This window comes from Ctenopharyngodon idella, chromosome 2 (genome assembly GCF_019924925.1).
Source record: "Ctenopharyngodon idella isolate HZGC_01 chromosome 2, HZGC01, whole genome shotgun sequence".
Taxonomy (NCBI): Eukaryota; Metazoa; Chordata; class Actinopteri; order Cypriniformes; family Xenocyprididae; genus Ctenopharyngodon; species Ctenopharyngodon idella.
The window spans coordinates 6,529,232-6,549,443 of record NC_067221.1 but is presented as its reverse complement, the minus strand read 5'-3'; the positions used below and the strand labels follow the sequence as shown (position 1 = coordinate 6,549,443).

The 20,212-nt window shown below is 36.3% G+C and overlaps 1 protein-coding gene across 2 annotated transcripts; it reads left to right on the top strand.

Annotated features, from left to right (window-relative positions):
* The first annotated feature begins 2,153 nt into the window (after window positions 1–2,153).
* nrd1a (nardilysin a (N-arginine dibasic convertase)) lies at window positions 2,154–19,517 on the top strand. 2 transcript variants are annotated; one of them, XM_051867953.1, is made up of 31 exons: window positions 2,154–2,306; window positions 2,636–2,936; window positions 3,213–3,459; window positions 5,195–5,276; window positions 5,378–5,531; window positions 5,692–5,765; window positions 5,854–5,949; window positions 6,035–6,157; window positions 6,244–6,301; window positions 6,379–6,452; window positions 6,536–6,605; window positions 7,804–7,881; window positions 8,030–8,150; window positions 8,460–8,518; window positions 8,648–8,702; window positions 8,855–8,959; window positions 9,102–9,225; window positions 11,135–11,221; window positions 11,319–11,438; window positions 11,581–11,632; window positions 11,777–11,927; window positions 12,013–12,140; window positions 12,437–12,599; window positions 14,124–14,155; window positions 14,270–14,408; window positions 14,535–14,582; window positions 15,320–15,372; window positions 15,460–15,543; window positions 16,663–16,870; window positions 16,975–17,064; window positions 18,602–19,517. In XM_051867953.1, exons 2-31 carry the CDS (start codon window positions 2,761–2,763, stop codon window positions 18,830–18,832), a joined length of 3,282 nt encoding a protein of 1,093 aa, XP_051723913.1. In that variant the 5' UTR covers window positions 2,154–2,306; window positions 2,636–2,760; the 3' UTR covers window positions 18,833–19,517. The 2 variants fall into 2 exon arrangements, with proteins under 2 accessions (XP_051723913.1, XP_051723920.1); XM_051867960.1 differs by having other exon boundaries at window positions 2,173–2,306; window positions 2,700–2,936.
* Window positions 19,518–20,212: the final 695 nt, after the last annotated feature.

Sequence of the window (20,212 nt, the reverse complement as noted above, 5' to 3'; positions counted from 1 at the left end):
CTCCCCCTACTGACGGAGAGAGTCGCAGTCCTCCATTACTAAACAATGCAAACGCGTTCACGCGCATGTAATACCCACACAGGATTATACAGGGAATTATGATTATCTCCACTCGGAGAGCCTTCAAATCGTAAAATATAGAAACAATTAACCAGAATTAAATTACTAAGCACAGATTACCTGTTCTAAACATCAGCAAATAAGAACCCTGTGTCCTCAGCAGGGTCTAGAACTCATTAAACACATCTCATAAGATCCACAAACCAACAGGTCTAATCCACAACAGCAGCATTAATGTGATTTGCGACTGTGCAACCAACTCTTAACATTTGATAGTCTTATAATGACCGTTCAGCTTACCAGCACACTGTTCCACACTGGTTGTCATGGATGCAGCGTTTATCAGCCTCTTTTCACAGGGTATCTGTAGGTAATTAAATGGAAAGGAATGAAGGTTCAAAAGAACACTTAAGCTGTGCCTGTACTCTTATATTAGTGTACTGAACGTTCAATATAGGCTGGTCAGCCATCTGATATACTGAAGCCACTTCAAATAAACAGGCTTTTTTCTCTATGCAAGATTTGGGAACTGACAGAATTGTACCTTTGGGATTATCATGAAATGCTGTATGTGTCGGATGCATTTAATTACATTTTCAGGGATCATTTGCTCAAGTTCAAGGTTTAACGCCTACTTGATGAATTTTTAAGGCGTCTAAATTATCAACATGATTAAAACTTATAGCTTAAAAACCTGTTCATAATCGCCATTGTATTGCATTATGTTATGTACCCAACACACACAAAATTAAAACTACAGCATTTAAATATCATCTTACTAAGACTATATTATTGGGAGATATATAGAGTACTAATTGATATTTTATGCATTTTATGCAAGCAGTCTTTTAAAATGTTATAAAAAAAAAAAAAGCTATCAGACTTTTTTGGCCATATAAATAACAACATATGCACCAAATTGCATATTTTTGCTCAGTTCGAGCCTATGAATAAAACTGATGTGTTTTTTCTCCATATTCTCAGTATATCATACTATGTGGGCCATAAAAGACTGATGTATCAAATATGATACAAAACATAAAGCATATATGCAAACTTTTTTATATGTTTTGTCCGAAGATTCAGTAAACTTTAAAAAAAAAAAAAAAAAAAAAAATAGACTTTTTTAAACTATTATTTCATATGTCAGGCTTTAGCCTACTGGGTTAATAATGGCTTGACAAAATCTTACAATCTTGACAAAATCACAAGGCAATCTTAGACACATCATTATTATGAAAGTCACATGAAGTAATAGGTAGGTAGTTCACAAATAACATGCCCATGACCTTTTCTTATAGGCTATAAAAAAAAGAATATAATCTTAAAATGTATATGAATTCATTAGGAAAGAAATTATGTAGGCTACATTTTTCTTCAAGATAATTTATTTGGGATTACACACACACACACACACACACCCAACCAATCAACCAACCACCATGTAAAAGTAAAACGTTCGTAATTATAAATAAGTCAAAAATAACTGTGCATGTATAGACACTTATAGATACTAACTCATAAATAAAAAAAGTATTTGGGTTAGGGGCGATTGGATTATGTTCTCTTGTGTTTACTTAAAAATACGTAAAAATACAGGAATAGACATGGTGTCATTGCTATAAAAAAAAGAATATAATCTTAAAATGTATATAAATTCATTAGGAAAGGTGTGTATTTATATGCCAAGAATGCATCTTCAGTTATATACTTTGTAAATGTCTTACCAATTATGTAGGCTACATTTTTCTTCAAGATAATTTATTTGGGATTACACACACACACACACACACACACACACACCCAACCAATCATCTATGTAAAAGTAAAACGTTCGTAATTATAAATAAGTCAAAAATAACTGTGCATGTATAGACACTTATAGATACTAACTCATAAATAAAAAAAGTATTTGGGTTAGGGGCGATTGGATTATGTTCTCTTGCGTTTACTTAAAAATACAGGAATAGACATGGTGTCATTACAAAAGTTGCTGCTAATTTAGTAATCGATGGTGGAAATCCAAATGTAAGTATCCCCATTCCAGCAACAACACCACAATATGGAATGCTGAGACAGATGAAACAGATGCATTCACCCTGGCAATAACTTTGTCCAATCACAGACTTGCGTTTTACTACGTCAATGGTTTTTGACGAATCAGAACTCTTCTTGTTGCATAGACACAACCTACCGGTGACAGGCTGAGTGCTGTAAGTTCGGCTGACCCATCATCAGGATAGCAGGTATGAGACTGTGATGAAACTTGACTAACTTTGTGAAATATTGCCAGGAACCGATCTCACTTGGTCGTATCATATTTTAGATAAATTAGCCGAGTCTGTTTATTAACCATAGCAAGGGTGAATTAGACGTTTTTGCTTCATATTAAATTGCGTCTGTAGCGGATTAGCTTCATTGTAGCACAGTGGTGATGATATATTGTCAAAAATGTCTCCAAAGTTCAAGTATTCCCTCGTGAAAAGCCAGACCCGACTGTATCATGCAAGATAGCTCACATAATGTGTTTATTTTATGGTTATCCTGTTTCTAATATACATATCGTTTCTTTTAGACTGAAGAAACAAAGTCAGTATCGCTCTGTTCAAGGCTGCGCGTGCGTTTCCCCTGTTTTGTAGCAGGATCATAAACCGCCCCGTTCACCTCAACTCCAGTGCTAAAGTAGCATCATTTCTCAAGATGCCCCAGACAAACAAGTTCAAATGTGCTGCAGCCAGCAGCCCTGCTCAGTCTGCTGGTCCAGACCGGGGAGAACCACTCAGAGACCCCAACGCACCTCCAGGGGACAGTGGTGGAGGGGACAACCAAGGGGACCCTCAAATTATTAAATCCCCAAGTGACCCCAAACAATACAGGTAAAGTCCAGAAGTACAAATTTAAAACTGTGACATCTAGGTTCTATCAGTCAACATCTGTCTTATTCATAAAGTAACAAGTGAAACCTTTTAAAAGATCATTTTACATTATGAACGATACAGTATGTTGGCACTGGAGTACAGGGAGTCAACAGAAATATGAGATCGCAGAAGTAAAACACAAGCTCTAGTTCCATCTCTGAGTGTGTAACACAACACTGCATGTGAGTGTTGATGACTAAACCAGCTAACAGAATATTTTCTCTTTTCATCCAGATACATTGAGCTGAGTAACGGACTGAGGGCTCTTCTGATCTCTGATCTGAGTGGTTTAGATGGGAAAGCTGAAGATGAGGATGATGAAGATTCAGAAGAGGAAGAGGCAGAGGGAGAGGAAGAGGAGGGAGACTCAGGGGAAGGAACGGACGAGGAATCTGAAGAGGAAGGGGACAGTCAGGATAGTGACTTTGAGGAGCTGGATGAGGAAAATGACAGGAAGAAGAAAAAAGGATCTGAAAAACAGGTTTGTGTTTTGTTGTCTATGAATTCAAACTCTGACTTTTGACTGCTTGTTATTTTGGTTTTACATTAAAGGGATAGTTCACACAAAAATGAAAGTTATCCCATAATTTACTCACCTTCAAGCCATCCGAGGTGTATATGTCTTTCTTCTTTCAGCCAAACACAATGAGTTATATTAAAGGGGTTCTTAATTTTGATTTAACTTTTTTAACTTTAGTTAGTGTGTAATGTTTCTGTTTGAGCATAAACAACATCTGAAAAGTTAGTACGCTCAAAGTTCAATGCAAAGGGAGATATTTTCTTTTACAGAAATCGCTTTTTAAGGACTAGCCACACATTGTAAGCACGTGCTAGTCGATGAGTTGAATAAACTCCACAGCAACTACTTAAATTTATCCACTAACTGTTCAGAAATATCCAGATTCATTCTATAAGTTGTAACTTCTTCCTGAGTCTCTCCATCAGTGTCCGACTCTGTTACTGACAAATGTCATTTTGGTTGCGTGAGATTCTCCAGTTTTGTTGTTGTTGAGCAACTGAAGCATGAGTTGTTAAAGCCCCGCCCTCTTCTGGAGAGTGTACGGGAGCAGCAGCTCATTTGCATTTAAAGGGACACACACAAAACGGCGTGTTTTTGCTCACACCCAAATATGGGCAAATTTGACAAGCTATAACAAATGATCTGTGTAGTATTTTGAGCTGAAACTTCACAGACACATTCTGGGGACACTAGAGACTTATATCACATCTTGTAAAAGGGGCATTATAGGTCCCCTTTGAAAATATCCTGGCTTTTCCAAGCTTTATAATGGTAGTGAATGGGGCTCGAGATTTTGAAGCCCATAAAAAGAACATCCATCAATCATAAAAGTAATCCATATGACTCCAGGTGATAATAAAGGCCTTCTGAAGCAAAGTGATGCATATTTGTAAGAAAAATATCCATGTTTAAAACTTTATGAACTATAATAACTGGCTTTCGGCAACGGCCGTACACAAGTCAAGTTCCAGCGGAAAAGTGACCTATGACCCGATGTATAACTTAGGATGTGGAAGTAGCGTACTCTTAGCTGAGTGTAGACGCCTCTTGCGGTTCACACAAATAGAGCTAGGCAACAAACTCAAGCTCCTCTTCTCTTATATTGAAATCCTCAGAGATTTCTCTTTAAAAATTCTCATTTTAGACTTCTAATTTGTGACCAGTGTTTTGTTTTGCTCTGTTCTCGGTGCTTCCATGTTCATCAGTACGTCATGTGTCGGGTCAGAGGTCACTTTTCCGCTGAAACTAGACTTGTATATGGCTGTTACCGGAAGCCAGTTATTATAGTTTACAAAATTTTAAATATGGACTTTTGGGGGCTTCAAAATCTTGAGCCCCATTCACTACCATTATAAAGCTTAGAAGAGCCAGGATATTTTTAATATAACTCCGACTGTGTTTGTCTGAAAGAAGAAAGTCATATTCACCTAGGATGGCTTGAGGGTGAGTAAATTATGGGATAATTTTCATTTTTGGGTGAACTATCTTAACTGTCATAACTTTATATTTAAAATGACTGATCTTAGTTTTTAGTGTTTTTCTTTTAATTTATTTAGACAAAGAAATATAGAATTCTAAATATCACTCAATTATCAGTTATCGACTATAACATGAAAATTGGCCATTACATAAAAATATCGGATTTAGTTTGTTGAAATAATTTCAGTGCATTCAGTTTTTTTTCTTCTGAAATTAGTCTGCAGCGGCTCTTTGTATTGGCGTAGGGAGTTTCAGTGACCCTAATGACCTACCCGGCCTTGCACACTTCCTTGAACACAGTAAGTCACACCTGCGTCTGTTCTATCATTACTGTATTCAGTAAAGCTTTATTCTCAGTGATAATGTTTCACCTGACCGTATCTCTCTTCTTATATCCCAGTGGTGTTCATGGGCAGTGAAAAGTACCCTTCTGAAAATGGCTTTGATGCATTCCTGAAAAAGCATGGTGGCAGTGATAATGCTTCCACTGATTGTGAGAGAACCGTTTTCCAATTTGATGTGCAGAGGAAACGCTTCAAAGAAGCCCTTGACAGGTGAAGTAGCTCTAAAGATGTGATCATATCACCTTATCCTGATGTCCTCTTTCTTTCTTTTTTATCAGAACAAGTGCACTTGTAATATTTCACACAAAAAAAATGTATTAACCTTTGGCCATACATAACCTTTAAAATAATGTAATGGTCTTTTTTTCAGATGGGCTCAGTTTTTCATCTGCCCTCTTATGATTGAAGACGCCATTGATCGTGAGGTCGAGGCTGTGGACAGTGGTGAGTAAAGCTTTTATAGATTACAATAGTCTTGATAGCTTAACTAGGCAGCCTAACAGCCCTATGTTTTGTTTTGTTTTTGCCACAGAATATCAGCTTGCTAAGCCTTCGGACTCTCACCGTAAGGAAATGCTTTTTGGCAGCCTAGCAAAGCCCAACCATCCCATGAGCAAGTTCTGCTGGGGTAAGTCAAACATACAAAACTGCTTCAGAGTAGCTCTTTGATTTGTTCTAGAGCTTCAGTTGCTTTTTTGGTGATTGTATTTAAGGAAATGCGCAGACCCTGAAGACTGAACCTAAGGAAAAGAATATCAACGTTTACAAGCGACTCCGTGAGTTCTGGAAGAGGTACTACTCTGCCCACTATATGACCTTAGCTGTGCAGTCTAAAGGTAGGTAATGTTCGCAGAACTTGACTTAGATATTGAATTTCTAATCGAAAATGATCCTATAATTTCTTCTACTCTTACCTTCACAGAGAATCTCGACACCCTTGAGGAATGGGTCAGAGAAATCTTCAGTCAGGTGCCCAACAAGTAAGCGAAGACTTTCTGAGAGTTCTGATAATCTGATAATATGAATTTGTTTAAAATGTTTTTCCAATTCCTTTCAGTGGGCAGGCAAAGCCTGATTTTTCAGACCAACTGAGCCCCTTTGAAACACCTTCCTTCAACAAACTTTACCGAGGTATGTCAAAGAACCTAATGTTCAAATGAGGTTTAACAAACACAGAAACTTACTATTAATATTTTGTTTGTGGTTTGTTGCAGTGGTGCCTGTTAGAAAAGTGCATGCCCTCACCATCACATGGGCTCTACCCCCTCAAGAGAAGCATTACAGGTAAACCAGTCAAGGTGGTGCTCAGTTAAATTTTTTCTTTAAAATACAGTGATCCAGGTTTAGCACTTTTACAGTGTATTTTTACTGGCATTCATTCTTTAAACATCTTTTGAAAAGTGTTTTTAAAATCACAATGGAATCAACATTGGACTTATGTTGATTTAAAGGGTTAGTTCACCCAAAAATGAAAATTCTGTCATTAATTACTCACCCTCATGTCGTTCCACACCCGCAAGACCTTCATTCATCTTCAGAACACAAATTAAGATATTTTTGATCAAATCCGATGGCTCAGTGAGGCCTGCATTGACCGCAAGATAATTAACACTTTCAGGTGCCCAGAAAGGTACTAAAAACATATTTAAATCAGTTCATGTAACTACAGTGGTTCAACCTTAATGTTATGAAGTGACGAGAGTACTTTTTGTGCACCAAAAAAAACAAAATAACGACTTTTCAACAATATCTAGTGATGGACAAATTCAAAACACTGCTTCATGAAGCTTTGAAGCTTTACAAATCTTTTGTTTCGAATCATTGGTTCGAATCGCATATCAGACTGCCAGAGTTACGTGAACTGTTGAAATTTTGAAACACTTATGATGTAACAAAGCCTTGTTTACTGAAATCACGTGACTTTGGCGCTCCGAACCACTGATTCAAAACAAAAGATTCGTAAAGCTTCATGAAGCAGTATTTTGAAATCGCCCATCACTAGATATTGTTGAAAAGTCGTTATTTTGTTTTTTGGCACACAGAAAAGTATTCTCATTGCTTCATAACATTAAGGTTAAACCACTGTAGTCACATGAACTGATTTAAATATGTCTTTAGTAGCTTTCTGGCCACTGAAAGTGTTAATTGTCTTGCTGGCAATGCAGGCCACACTGAGCTATCGGATTTTATCAAAAATATCTTAATTTGTGTTCTGAAGATGAACGAAGGTCTTATAGGTGTGGAACGTCACGAGGGTGAATAATTAATGACAGAATTTTTATTTTTGGGTGAACTAACCCTTTAAGTCTGTGTCTGTTAGCTTTGAGAACATCTACAGTATATCCACATCTTCTTTATAAAGATGGCATTAAGCCATTTCACTGGGTCTTTACGTATCGATTTTGTTGCTCTGTATTGGAATGCCAATATTATTTCTCAAATAATGTGACGTTTATTCAAAGCTCTTTATGTTGGTCCTCAGGGTAAAGCCTTTGCATTACATCGCTTGGTTGATTGGCCACGAGGGAACTGGAAGTATTCTGTCCATGCTTAGGAGGAAGTAAGACCTTTCTCTCATGATTTGTTTTTTTCATGAGGTGGTTCGGCTTTCTTTGTAATCTGTATATGTAGCATAGTAGAGTATTATGCATAACTTCTGTACTAACCCCAAAAACTGTTAAACTGGATCTCTCCTTCTCTCTGATTAGGTGCTGGGCTCTAGCTTTGTTTGGCGGAAACAGTGAAACTGGTTTTGACCAGAACACCACCTACTCAATTTTTAGTATCTCCATCACTCTGACTGACGAGGGCTTCCAGAACTTCTATGAGGTCTGCAAAGGGTCACGAGCCCAAACACTGCATTGTTTTACATTTCTACACTTAGTTCATGTCAAAAATATGCACTACATTTACAAGGATCCTTAAGATATAATATTATTTTCACACTTAATGTCATTATCGAAATACAGGGGGAAAGCTGAGAAACTAACAGCTTTGCTAGATGTGTGTAAAATAGGATTACAAAGCCTCTGAGGCCTCTTTAGCATCCCAAATTAAAAAAAGGCACGATTGCAGTAAAGTTTAGTCCTATTCAGAATGAATGCATCCATGGTCATTTGCATATTTTTCTTCATTCAGGTTGCTCATCTGGTCTTCCAGTACTTGAAAATGCTTCAGACTCTTGGGCCCCAACAAAGGTAGGCCCTTTACGTGAAGTGTGCTACACAAGGATTTATTGAAGAAGAATCTTTGCAGAACTTTGCACACACTACACTCAATAATGTAGCTTAAAAGACATTATGAAAAGCTTTGTTTTTTTTCGCCAGAATATATGAAGAAATTCAAAAGATCGAGGCCAATGAGTTCCACTATCAGGAGCAGGTACGGTTAAACATTTTATAGTATTGTCAGCCTATGAACGCTTAGCTGATTCTCACCAAAAATTTAGTATTTTTTTATTCCTGGCTATTGGAACAATATTAAAAGTAGATTATTTGTGTGTAGACTCAGTACTTACAGTGTTGCTTTTACAGACTGATCCTATTGAGTATGTGGAGGACATCTGTGAAAACATGCAGCTCTTCCCGAAAGAGGACTTTTTAACAGGAGACCAGCTAATGTTTGAGTTCAAACCAGAGGTAGCTGTCCTTCACAGGCACTATTGATTTTAATTTATTATAGGTTTTGTAAAATATGGGTACAAATGTGTGCTATTTTAGCATGCCAAGCGAAAGAAAACACAGGAAGTTCTTTATAATTGTGAACATCTTTTTCTTTTAGGTGATCTCTGCTGCACTGAACCTCCTCACACCAGAGAAGGCCAACTTGCTCCTTTTGTCCCCCGAGCATGAAGGCCAGTGTCCACTCAGGGAAAAGTGGTTTGGGACCCAATACAGTGTGGAGGGTTTGTACATCTTTTCTCCATTTTTCAGTTCAGTTGGAAAAACAATATTCAGGATAATAAGTTGAAAATTTCAAAAGCTGTAATATTCGAGTAACATTGCAGATTAACCTATTGCAATAAGCTTTTAATGAACTATATATTTATATATACTTTAATATACTTAAAACAAACAAGCGGAAGTGGTGCCAGTTTGAAGTGGAGAACATGAGCTAGCTTATTCAAATGAATCAGTGCAGTCTCTGCAGCTGTAGATGAAGATCTGATGCCAAAATTAGGAAGCACCTTGGTCGTGTGGGAGTATTTTGGTTTTAAACATGATAACTGCAGTAAACAACAACCACAAGATTGTGGGTGGTTATTCAGAAGGGAAATACGTCTTAAGTCCAAGCCTGAAAGCATGAGTGGATCTAACCCTCTCCGTTCTCTCCAAAATTTGTTTATCTTAACGTTCTAGATGTCATATTGCACATAAAAGTCATTAGGGATGCACCGAAATGATAATTCTGGGCCGAAACCGAAAATTCAGGATGCACTTGGCTGAAAATCAATACTGAAAATAAAAAATATGTCAAATAATTATTTAATAACCAATACTCAAATAGCTAAAACTGAGTTGTACAAACATTTAAGTTGCACATAAGGCAGTTTTTATATCAACTTTTTAATAACAGAATTGTTTCTACTCCAGTTTGTTGGTGAAATATAAACATTTAAAAGACAATAAACTGTAATATCTTGTTTTCATGACAGATTTATTCAAACATACATTAAATAATGAAGATATCACTAACAGGTAAAAATATAATGAATATGTAATACAGTGCATATATTTAGCAAAATGGTCTTCTTTTAGAGTTATTTTTTCTAGCTAAGTAATTTATAGCTTGCTTGAGGTAAATGTGATGTTAAGTGACATTGTTTAGACTACGAGCTGTTTTATTGACATCTTTCCCCGGATGAAGCACTGATTGAGCGATTATTTGAAATAGGATGAGTTGTAATGTACCTTTCAACATACCTTCTGGTGTTCACCCATGTTTATTTTGTGCTGTAACTAGTAGTAAAGAGGAGATGAGATGATCGGTTCACGTGCGCTTGAACTGAGACGCTACAGCGATCTGTCGTGCCATATTAAAGAGCGCCAAAATTACATTTATTGTTTGGATTTCATAATAAAATCGACATAATTTTAAAGTTGAGACGTTGCTTTATATTAAAAGTAATAATGCGCTCATTTTTTTTGCGATTATTAGATGGCAGGCGCGCTACAAATGTTTAGTGAAGTTTTGTTCAGGCTCTGCATCAACAGTAAAACAGCACAGACTGAAAGATTTTAGATTTAAGAAACCGATTATAATCGAGAAATTAATACTGTCAATCCAGAGCTAGTGTTCACACAGCTGACATGTTTATCTGTTGTAGCTTATCCACGTTGTGTGCACGAAATAGACGCTGAACACATTAAAAACGGGCCATCGGAGAAGCGCTAATTAAACATCTGTTTCAGTCACTGATTTTGGTCCTCCAAAAACATTTCATCCCAAAACCGAAAATGGCCAAAAATGTTTGGTAGCTGAAATTTCGGTGCGTCCCTAGTTGTTATACAAACCTACCTGTGGTGAGATGACTATTTGATTGACATTAATGCTGAATAATAGTTTTTACAGAATGTTGTTTAGGTAAAAGATTTGCTATTTCTTGCTCAAGTTCACTTTGAGGAGCTGCTTTCCTTTCTCAGGCAGATATGTTATTATTTCCTGGTTTTAAATTTACTTGAAAATAATTAATTGAAATTTATAGTTAGTTAATCACATTATGCAAGAAATAGCATTAAGCATTTTTCCTCTATATTGTGCCGCTCTGGAGACACAAACACTTGTTTGAACCATGTTTTTATTTTCTTTTACAGACATACAGCAGCACTGGAGAGAGCTCTGGGCGGGGGATTTCGATTTAAACCCAAGCCTTCACCTACCTGTTGAGAATAAGTTCATCGGTGAGTGTCTTTGGTTGACGTCTTTTAATGTTGTTGTCAGGTACTGGATCTGTAGCCTGTTTCAAGACCGTTTGCAATTGTTCGTTTTCTCCTCCAGCCACTGATTTCGCCCTCAAAACCTCTGACTGTCCGGACACAGAGTACCCTGTCAGAATAATGAACAATGAGAGAGGGTGTCTGTGGTACAAGAAGGACAACAAGTTCAAGATTCCCAAAGGTGTCATTGCGTTTGTCTCTACAGTCAATAAATCATGTATCCGATGTCAAAACAGATCGAATGGGAAGTTCAAAAAGTCTCTTGCCGAACCTCTGTGTTCACTTGCCCAACTCACACTTTTGTTTTCTTTCTCTTTCTCCAGCATACGTGCGTTTCCACCTCATATCACCTGTGGTTCAGAAATCTCCGAAAAAGTAAGCTGAAGATCATGTGAACACGTACAGTCGTTCAAGTACATCTTGTAAATGCTGTAGCCATGGAAACCCTCTAGTTTCTATTCTTGCTTATCCATTTGCCTTTTTATCTGACCTTCTCTTTTTGTTCTCTCTTCCTCTTAGCCTGGTGCTTTTTGACCTGTTTGTGAATATCCTGGTGCATAACCTGGCGGAGCCGGCCTACGAGGCTGATGTGGCCCAGTTAGAATATAAATTGGTAGCAGGGGAGCATGGCCTGGTCATCAAGGTTAAGGGCTTCAACCACAAACTACCTGTAAGTATCATGTTAAATCAGTTTATGTACAGAAATTGGCTTTATTTTTTTATTTTAATGTTTAAATTGCTGACATTTGTTGCAGTTGCTGTTCAACCTGATCGTGGATTATCTTGCTGATTTCTCCGCCGCTTCTGACGTATTCAGCATGTTTGCAGAGCAGCTGAAGAAAACCTACTTTAACATCCTCATCAAGCCTGAGAAGCTTGGAAAGTGCGTCTGTTTTATGTTTACCTTTACTGCAGTTACACTTTATTTGCCCCGTAGCCCCATCCACAAGTAGTGACATTGTACACCAACATTCTTAGCAGAGTTTCTTTCATTTAGAAAATGTAAATCTGGTGGAATAATGTAAGTCTTAAAATATTTTTTTACGTGGTCTTTAAACTGCCAGTCTATGGTCGATATGGCCGATATGCACGCAAATCAACTATAGCTGTTGCTATGTGTATCTGTTTGATCTTCCTCTCATAGCTCTCTCTCTGTGTCTGTCATATGTGTCTCCTCAGAGACGTGAGGCTTCTGATTCTAGAGCACTCTCGTTGGTCAACCATTCAGAAGTACCAGGCTGTTCTGGATGGGCTCGGTGTGGATGAGCTCATGGAGTTTGTGAGCAGCTTCAAGTCTGAGCTGTATGCTGAAGGACTAGTGCAAGGAAACTTTACTAGCAGTGTAAGTTTTTACACTTTTTATATACACCCAATTGAAAAAAAAACCTTTACCAAAATGTGTTTAAAATACATTTATTTCATAATAAGTATACTACAAATTGATTAACATATCGCTTGAGACTTACTGATATAAATATTATGATTGAACTTTATTTGGAGAACTTCTTTATTGCACAATGCACATTTCTTAATATTAAGCCTAAAATGTTTTAATATCACTATTAGTAAGGATAGTATGATCACTGTAGAATATCAGTCTTTAAATGCAAGATATTTAAAGTGTAGCTAAAGTATACTTTCAATAGTTCCACTTTAGCACAATCAAATATACTAAAGTATATATTTAGTTGGACCTCAGCACTACTTCCGGATAACTAAAGTGCATTACGTACAAAATTAGTTGTTCCAATTTAGCAGACTTTAAAGGCACAATATGTAAGATTTTGGGATTAAAATATCCAAAAACCTCTAGAACAGTGTTATACATTTTGTTGACTTGTGTACTTATATTATCCCAAATGTTTCCAAGAATGTTTAAATCCAGAGAAATAAGCAATTTTAACCAGGACACGGACCGTGCATCGCCTATCAATGACATCACACCCGCATTACCCTCGATATATCATTTTATTTTGTAGAAACCATGGAAACACCAAAGACACTTTAATATATTATGTGTTTTATTAGACATGCGAGCAACTGTTTGGATACATTCATCGACAGAAAACGAATCATCATTATATAGCTCAACACATCAAGTCTTATTGTTTGAATCTCATTTTATTGATTTACCACCATGTTTTACCATGCCTAATATCAATCTGTCTTACTGCAGTGTGCAACAAGTGTCTCATAGTAGCCGCTGAGCGAACTCAGAGTAGTACTATAAGAACTTTCAACACACAAATGTATCTAATATGATAAACAGCGCTGCGTTTCCTCACATACTCATGACCGGAAGAAGCGGAAGCGCTTGTCTACGACATAATTGTCCACACCCTGCTTCATACTACATTAATGTAGTCCTGTCGGATTCTTTTCCACCGGCTGTAGACGTAAAGACAACACCTCCCATGATTCCGCTCAATCTCGGCGTCATCAAGCTGCGCCTTTGTTTTGAATAAGCGACCTCTAGCGGCGAAAAAATTACATATTGTGCCTTTTAATATATCAATTTAGTATTCCAAAAGTAGAATTGCTGGGTATTCATATTAAGTACATAAATATGCAAATGTATTTGTAGAATACTTAGCATAAAATAAATGTTTCAAATACATTTTGGTATATTTATTCTTCACTAGGGCACACATTGCGTGTTTGTTTTTCAAGCAACATTAAAGGTTCAAAACATCCCATGAATGCTGCTGTTAGTGCTCAACTTGTATTAATGTACACCTAGAATATTATATAATTTTATAATATATATATTATATAACATTTGTGAAAAACTTTTTTATTCTTAGAACTACAGTTGATCTGTTAAGAAACATAAACAGTGTACTCTTTAATTTCTCATCACCTGTAGGAATCCATGGGGTTTCTGCAGTATGTTACAGAGTAAGCACTTGTGTTTTTATTTCTACCAGTTATTTTGTATAGCAGTACCACAATGTTTTAAAAAGCAGAATCAAAAATAGCATTGCATTTTTTTATTTTTTTTTCCCCTTTCAGCAAATTGCAATTCAAGAAGTTGCCAGTAGAGGTCCCTGTTCTCTTCAGAGTGGTAGAGCTCCCTCAGAAACATCATCTCTGCAAAGTCAAGTCTCTCAACAAGGGAGATGCAAACTCTGAGGTCACTGTGTATTACCAGGTAATACTTGTCTATTTTGCTGATCTAAAACCAATTAACAAGACAGCAGCGCATAATTACTTTTTGTATATTGTATTGCTCTAATAGCAGTGATTGTCCCTAATTTCTACCTCTGTCTTTTGATAGTCTGGTCCTAAGAACCTACGTGAACACACTCTGATGGAGCTACTAGTGGTCAGTATGACTCAGTTTTGGTAGCTGACTTCATAACGAAGGGTATCACTTACAGTAAACCTTACTGAAACTTTATATATGTATAAGAACAGCCACCCCAGGGGTTTTTAAGCAATAAAGTCAGTCTCTCCGGCCAGTTTTAAAAGAAGTTCTCAGATATTGCTCTCTAGGGCGCTGAGCACACACATCTGCATGGCCATAAGCTCAACTCATCCACTTTACTTTATACTGAAGACTGACTTTGGATGCTGTCCAGTTCTCTGTCTTTCTCAGCAGTTACTTTAAAACACTCTGACAGCTTGAGCTGGCTCTCATTGTAAAGTGTAATGTACTGTTCTAAAGGTCCAACGATTTATTTATTTTTTCCAATTAATCACTGCTGATAACAGCTTTTGGATCAGATATCAGCTAAAACAAATGTTAATAAACAGTATCTTTTTTTCATGGTGGGCAATCCCTGACATTTTTTTAATTGGGGTTATTGTTTGCATATTAAACTAAAGCTTCACTAAAGGAAAAACTAAGGGAATGTTGTTGTTGTTGTTTTTCTCACATTGAAAATATCAGTAATGGCTAATTAATCAGAAATGTTTACCTCTCTGCACCTCATATCAGAAAAATCCAATATAAGGTGACTTCTGTACTATTCTGCTGTTTTGGCTGCAGACTAAATCGTGTTTGTACGTGGGCAGCTTTACATTAACTCGTGTCTTATCATTGTGACTGCTGTGTTGTAGATGCACATGGAGGAGCCGTGTTTTGACTTCCTCCGAACCAAAGAGACATTAGGGTAAGTCTGTGGTGCAGGGATGACATTAAGACATTATCTTACTCCATTTGCTGGTTTTAATTAGTTGTACACCATCTGTTTTCACAGATATCACGTCTACCCAACTTGTAGAAACACATCAGGTGTCCTTGGATTCTCAGTCACAGTGGAGACTCAGGCCACAAAGTTCAAGTGAGCTCTCGCTGTGATTCTTGGTTGCAGTTCTCACTGCTGCATCAGAATTATCTGATTTATGTTCTGCAGCTGCTGCCTCTTGACTTCAGATTCATAATTAACCTTTATCTCCACCTCTATCTCAACTAAATTGCAGTGTTATTTTACTCTGATTGGCTCTTTATTATTTCTGAAGTGAAATACACTGAATGTTAACACTACATCCATGTTTTAAATCAAATCAAAAAGTCTATATTGCAAAACATTGTGTTAATTTATATCAGAGTTACCAACCATAGAAAACATCAGAATAATGATTCATTTTTCTAAAAAGTCTAAAAATCTTAAAAGGCTATGGAAATTTCTGTAGTTTATATGTAGGTTTTATTAAATTATTTTAGTTTTAAAGTACTTCTTTATCTAGAAATAATCTTGAGGTCTCTATCGATTGATTTAAAAACAAAAATCTTTATCTAGCCTTCACAAACAACTGAAAAAGTTGAGAAAAAATCATCTTTTATTAAGCAAGGATGGATCCGTTAAATTAATCAAAACATTTTTCATTTTTTAAATAAATGTTGTTCTTTCTTTGAACATTGTTCTTCAAAAAATCCTGAAGAAAAGTTTCCTCAAAAATATTAAGCAGCCTAAATTTTTTCAACATTGATAATAACAAGAAATGCACCAAATTGTTATCTTAGAATGATTTCTGAAGGATCATGTGACTGAAGACTGGAGTAATGATGCTGAAAATTCAGCTTTGCATCACACATATTAAAATGTATTAAAATATGTAATGGTTACTTCAAAATATACAAATATTTCACAATATTACTGTATTTTTGGTCAAATAATTGCAGCCTCGGTGAGCGTAAGAGACTTTTTTTCAAAAAATTTTTTAAAAAATCTTAACATCCCCAAACTTTTGAATGGTAGTGTAGGTCAGGAGTTGTGTTTATATGTTTATAGTGCGATAAGTGTTGATTTCAATTTGCTAGAAGCGGCAAATGCGGTTTATGCAAAATGTAAATTATGTAACCTGTTAATTTGGGTGCTGGAATATTTGCTGCATTTATGTGATCTGAAACTGACTAAAACTCTCTTCTCTTCTCCTTTCACTCACTTCCTGCACTCCAGCACTGAGCTGGTGGAGACAAAGATTGAGGAGTTTCTGGTGAGCTTTGGAGAGAAGATGAACAGCTTGAGTGATGAGGCTTTTAAGACACAGGTGACTGCTCTCGTCAAGCTGAAGGGTTGCGAAGACACCCATCTTGGCGAGGAGGTGGACAGGAACTGGACAGAGGTGGTCACACAGCAATACGTCTTCGACAGACTCAGCCGAGAGGTGAGGAGCTCTGTTGAACATGAGCAAAGTCTTGACAGCTCAGCAATGTGATGAATTGTGGGAATATAGTTGGACATTGTTATATTTTTTTACTTGTACAACAGATTGATGCACTGAAACTCATGACCAAGGCTGAACTGGTGAACTGGTTCATGGAACACAGGGGTGAAGGCAACAGGAAGCTCAGTGTGCATGTGAGTTTACCCGCATATCACTCGCTTGAGATTCATCTATTCAGTGAATCTACATTTCTATGCCCATTTTGTGAATATGCAATGTGTATACATCAGGCTCCAGGTGTTTCAGTTTCATTGTCCAACCCCTATATATATATATATATATATATATATATATATAATATTTAACGCAGTTTCCATTTTTTCCCTGTCATCCTTTGGCTGCGCTACAGTATGAGATCATGCATTCAAGTGCTATTAAACAATTCAAGAACGATAAGACACACAAAAAATAACTCAAATCTGTATTGGCGCTGGTTACATGGGTCAAAAACAATGAAAACTAACTTTTTTGTGCATTTTGGCAGGGTAAGTCAAAATCTGAACAGGCCTGACTGGGCCAGTGGAAAAAAACTTAGCAATGAGCCCGGATATATTAAATGCACAGATAAAAGTGACATTTAGTACAATGGGTTTATTTTAAAGATTGTTTTAAGTTCACGCAAATTAAAAGTTATATTTTTAAAGCCTATTAAATGTTAAAATTGATAGCTTTCAATTATACTGTAATGTTGAATGGCTATAATTAATGGCTAAAATTGTGAGGGGGAAAAAATCATTTTAATAGAGGCATCAGTATCAGTATCAATGATACTAGCCTTCATTCATAGTGCTTAGGAAAAAGATGCCATTAAACAAATATTTAAAATGTCCCGTCTTTATGTTGTTTCTACATTATTTTGGAGATTCAATGTCAAAGTATTACAATATAAAAAAAATTTAAAACTTTAATGTTAGGTGCGATTATTTGCGATTAATTACAGAAAAATGTGATTACTTTTTTTTTAATCGATTGACAGCATATATATATATATAATATATATATATATATTATATTATATTATATTATATACACACACAAATACTTATTATTCTTATTAATTTATATTTTAATAAATTATAAACCATACATCATTGTTAATGTAAAAAATATATTAACTTTAATGTTAGGTGCAAATATTTGCGATTAATTACAGAAAAATGTGTGATTAATTAGTAAAAAAAAAAAAAAAAAAAAAAAATATATATATATATATATATATATACACACTAATACTTATTATTCATAGTAAAATGTATATTTTAATCAATCAGTAATTACCATACATTATTAATGTAAAAAATATATTTTTATATAATCTTTTTTATGCGATTAATTACAGAAAAATGTGATTAGTTACTTTTTTTTTAATAAATTGACAGCACACACACACACACACACACACATATATATATATATATATATATATATATATATAATTTTCAAAAAATACTTATTTAATTATTATTAACCATACATCATTATTATTGTACACACTCAGTGCACAAGTTTGTTTGCCCTCCTTTTGTGGATTTTACCAAAAACTTTTAGGTAACTGCAAGCAAGGTTATTTCCTTCAGCAAATGCAAATATAATCTAAAAAGAAATACATATATTGTATTCCGAGTCTAGAGTTGTAGATCCCAGTCTGAAGGATAATTGGTTTCTTTTCAGGTTGTTGGTTATGGAGTAGAAGAAAACGACCCTCCCAGTGAGGAACATCCGGCCACTGGAGAGGAGGAGGAGGAGGAGGAGGAGGGCAGTAAGATGTCATTGTATGGGGAGGTTTCCAAACTCACCTTCCTTCCTGCTTCCACTTTACTGGCCTCAGCCACTACCATCACAGACATCCAGGCCTTTACTTCCACCCTCAATCTCTTCCCTTACCACAAGATTCTCAAATAAACAATAGCATGGACTCACTCTGCCAGTTGGCAAGCAGGCACGCCCCCCCCCACCTCTATCTTCCATCCTCTCCTCCTGTCTACTCTGTCATACTTGAGCAAGGATGAGCGTGGAATGGAGGTCTCCCCATGCTCTCATTCGAGCTTCAGCCGCGTGTACATTCATATAATGAGCCCTGCTGTTGAAATGACGTTGCTGTGAATGTTGTGTGTTTGTGTGTGCGGGCATGGATGGGGCTCAGTTTGGGGGTCCTGCTGCAGACGCAGATCTCAAGGTCTCATTATATCCCTCCCTGGCTGTAGTGGACCTTTAGAACATAATCATGACTTAAATTACTCAGAATTGTGTGTATTTTATCAATAGGTCTGCAGTGTTAAGTTTGTACTAATAAATTTATAATGTAATGACACTGTGCTGAAAAGTATGAAATATATTTGAATGAGATGCAGTAAGAGAGATTGCTGGACTGCTTTTTATGTAGCCAGTTGATACTAAGGATGTGTAATGATGCTTCAGAGGTGGGCATTTGAGCATGCAAGACCAGAATGATGATGCTTCTCTTCTCTTACTGCTATAGCATCATTCTGCATTTGGCACAACTTCGATCTGCAAACTGAGGGATGGCTAATATAACTGCTTGAATTTAGAGTGTGCAAATATATTTATTAAAAGCACCGTAAAACTACTAATGGCCTGTCTGCATTTCAGTATTTTCATCTTTATTATGAATCACCATTTGATTATTTCAAAATTAAACGTGTACATGGATTCAGAATTTACTATATACCATTATATACTTATTAAATATTATATATCTTTATCAAAATGTTACAATTTTATCCGTAATGACTTTTCTTTTCGGCTGATGTCACAGAGCACACACACCCGACTTTTGACTTTTCTTGGCAAAATTGGTTCTCGTTGCGGTCGCCGATGCTTGTTACAGGAATGGTTCACCCAAAAATAAAATAAATTATCCCATAATTTACTCAACCTCAAGCCATCCTAGGTGTATATGACTATCTTCTTTCAGCCAAACACAATCAGAGTTATATTAAAGGGGACCTATAATGCCCCTTTTACAAGATGTAATATAAGTCTCTGGTGTCTCCAGAATGTGTCTGTGAAGTTTCAGCTCAAAATACCCCACAGATCATTTATTATAGCTTGACAAATTTGCCCCTTTTTGGGTGTGAACAAAAACACAGTTTTCGTGTGTGTCCCTTTAAATGCAAATGAGCTGCTGCTCCCGGCCCGCTTTCCAGAAGAGGGCGGAGCTTTAACAGCTCACGCTTCGTTTGATCAACAACAACAAAACTGGAGAATCTCACGCAGCCAAAATGAGGATTGTCAGTAACGGTGTTCAGCCTTACATTGTTC

Bases quoted from the DNA above. Each gene is read 5' to 3' on its own strand.
- nrd1a (XM_051867953.1), top strand. From the start codon at position 2,761: ATGCCCCAGACAAACAAGTTCAAATGTGCTGCAGCCAGCAGCCCTGCT. The intron at 9,226-11,134 runs GTTTGTACATCT...TTTCTTTTACAG, and splicing joins GACCCAATACAGTGTGGAGG to ACATACAGCAGCACTGGAGA. The intron at 16,871-16,974 runs GTGAGGAGCTCT...CTTGTACAACAG, and splicing joins TCGACAGACTCAGCCGAGAG to ATTGATGCACTGAAACTCAT.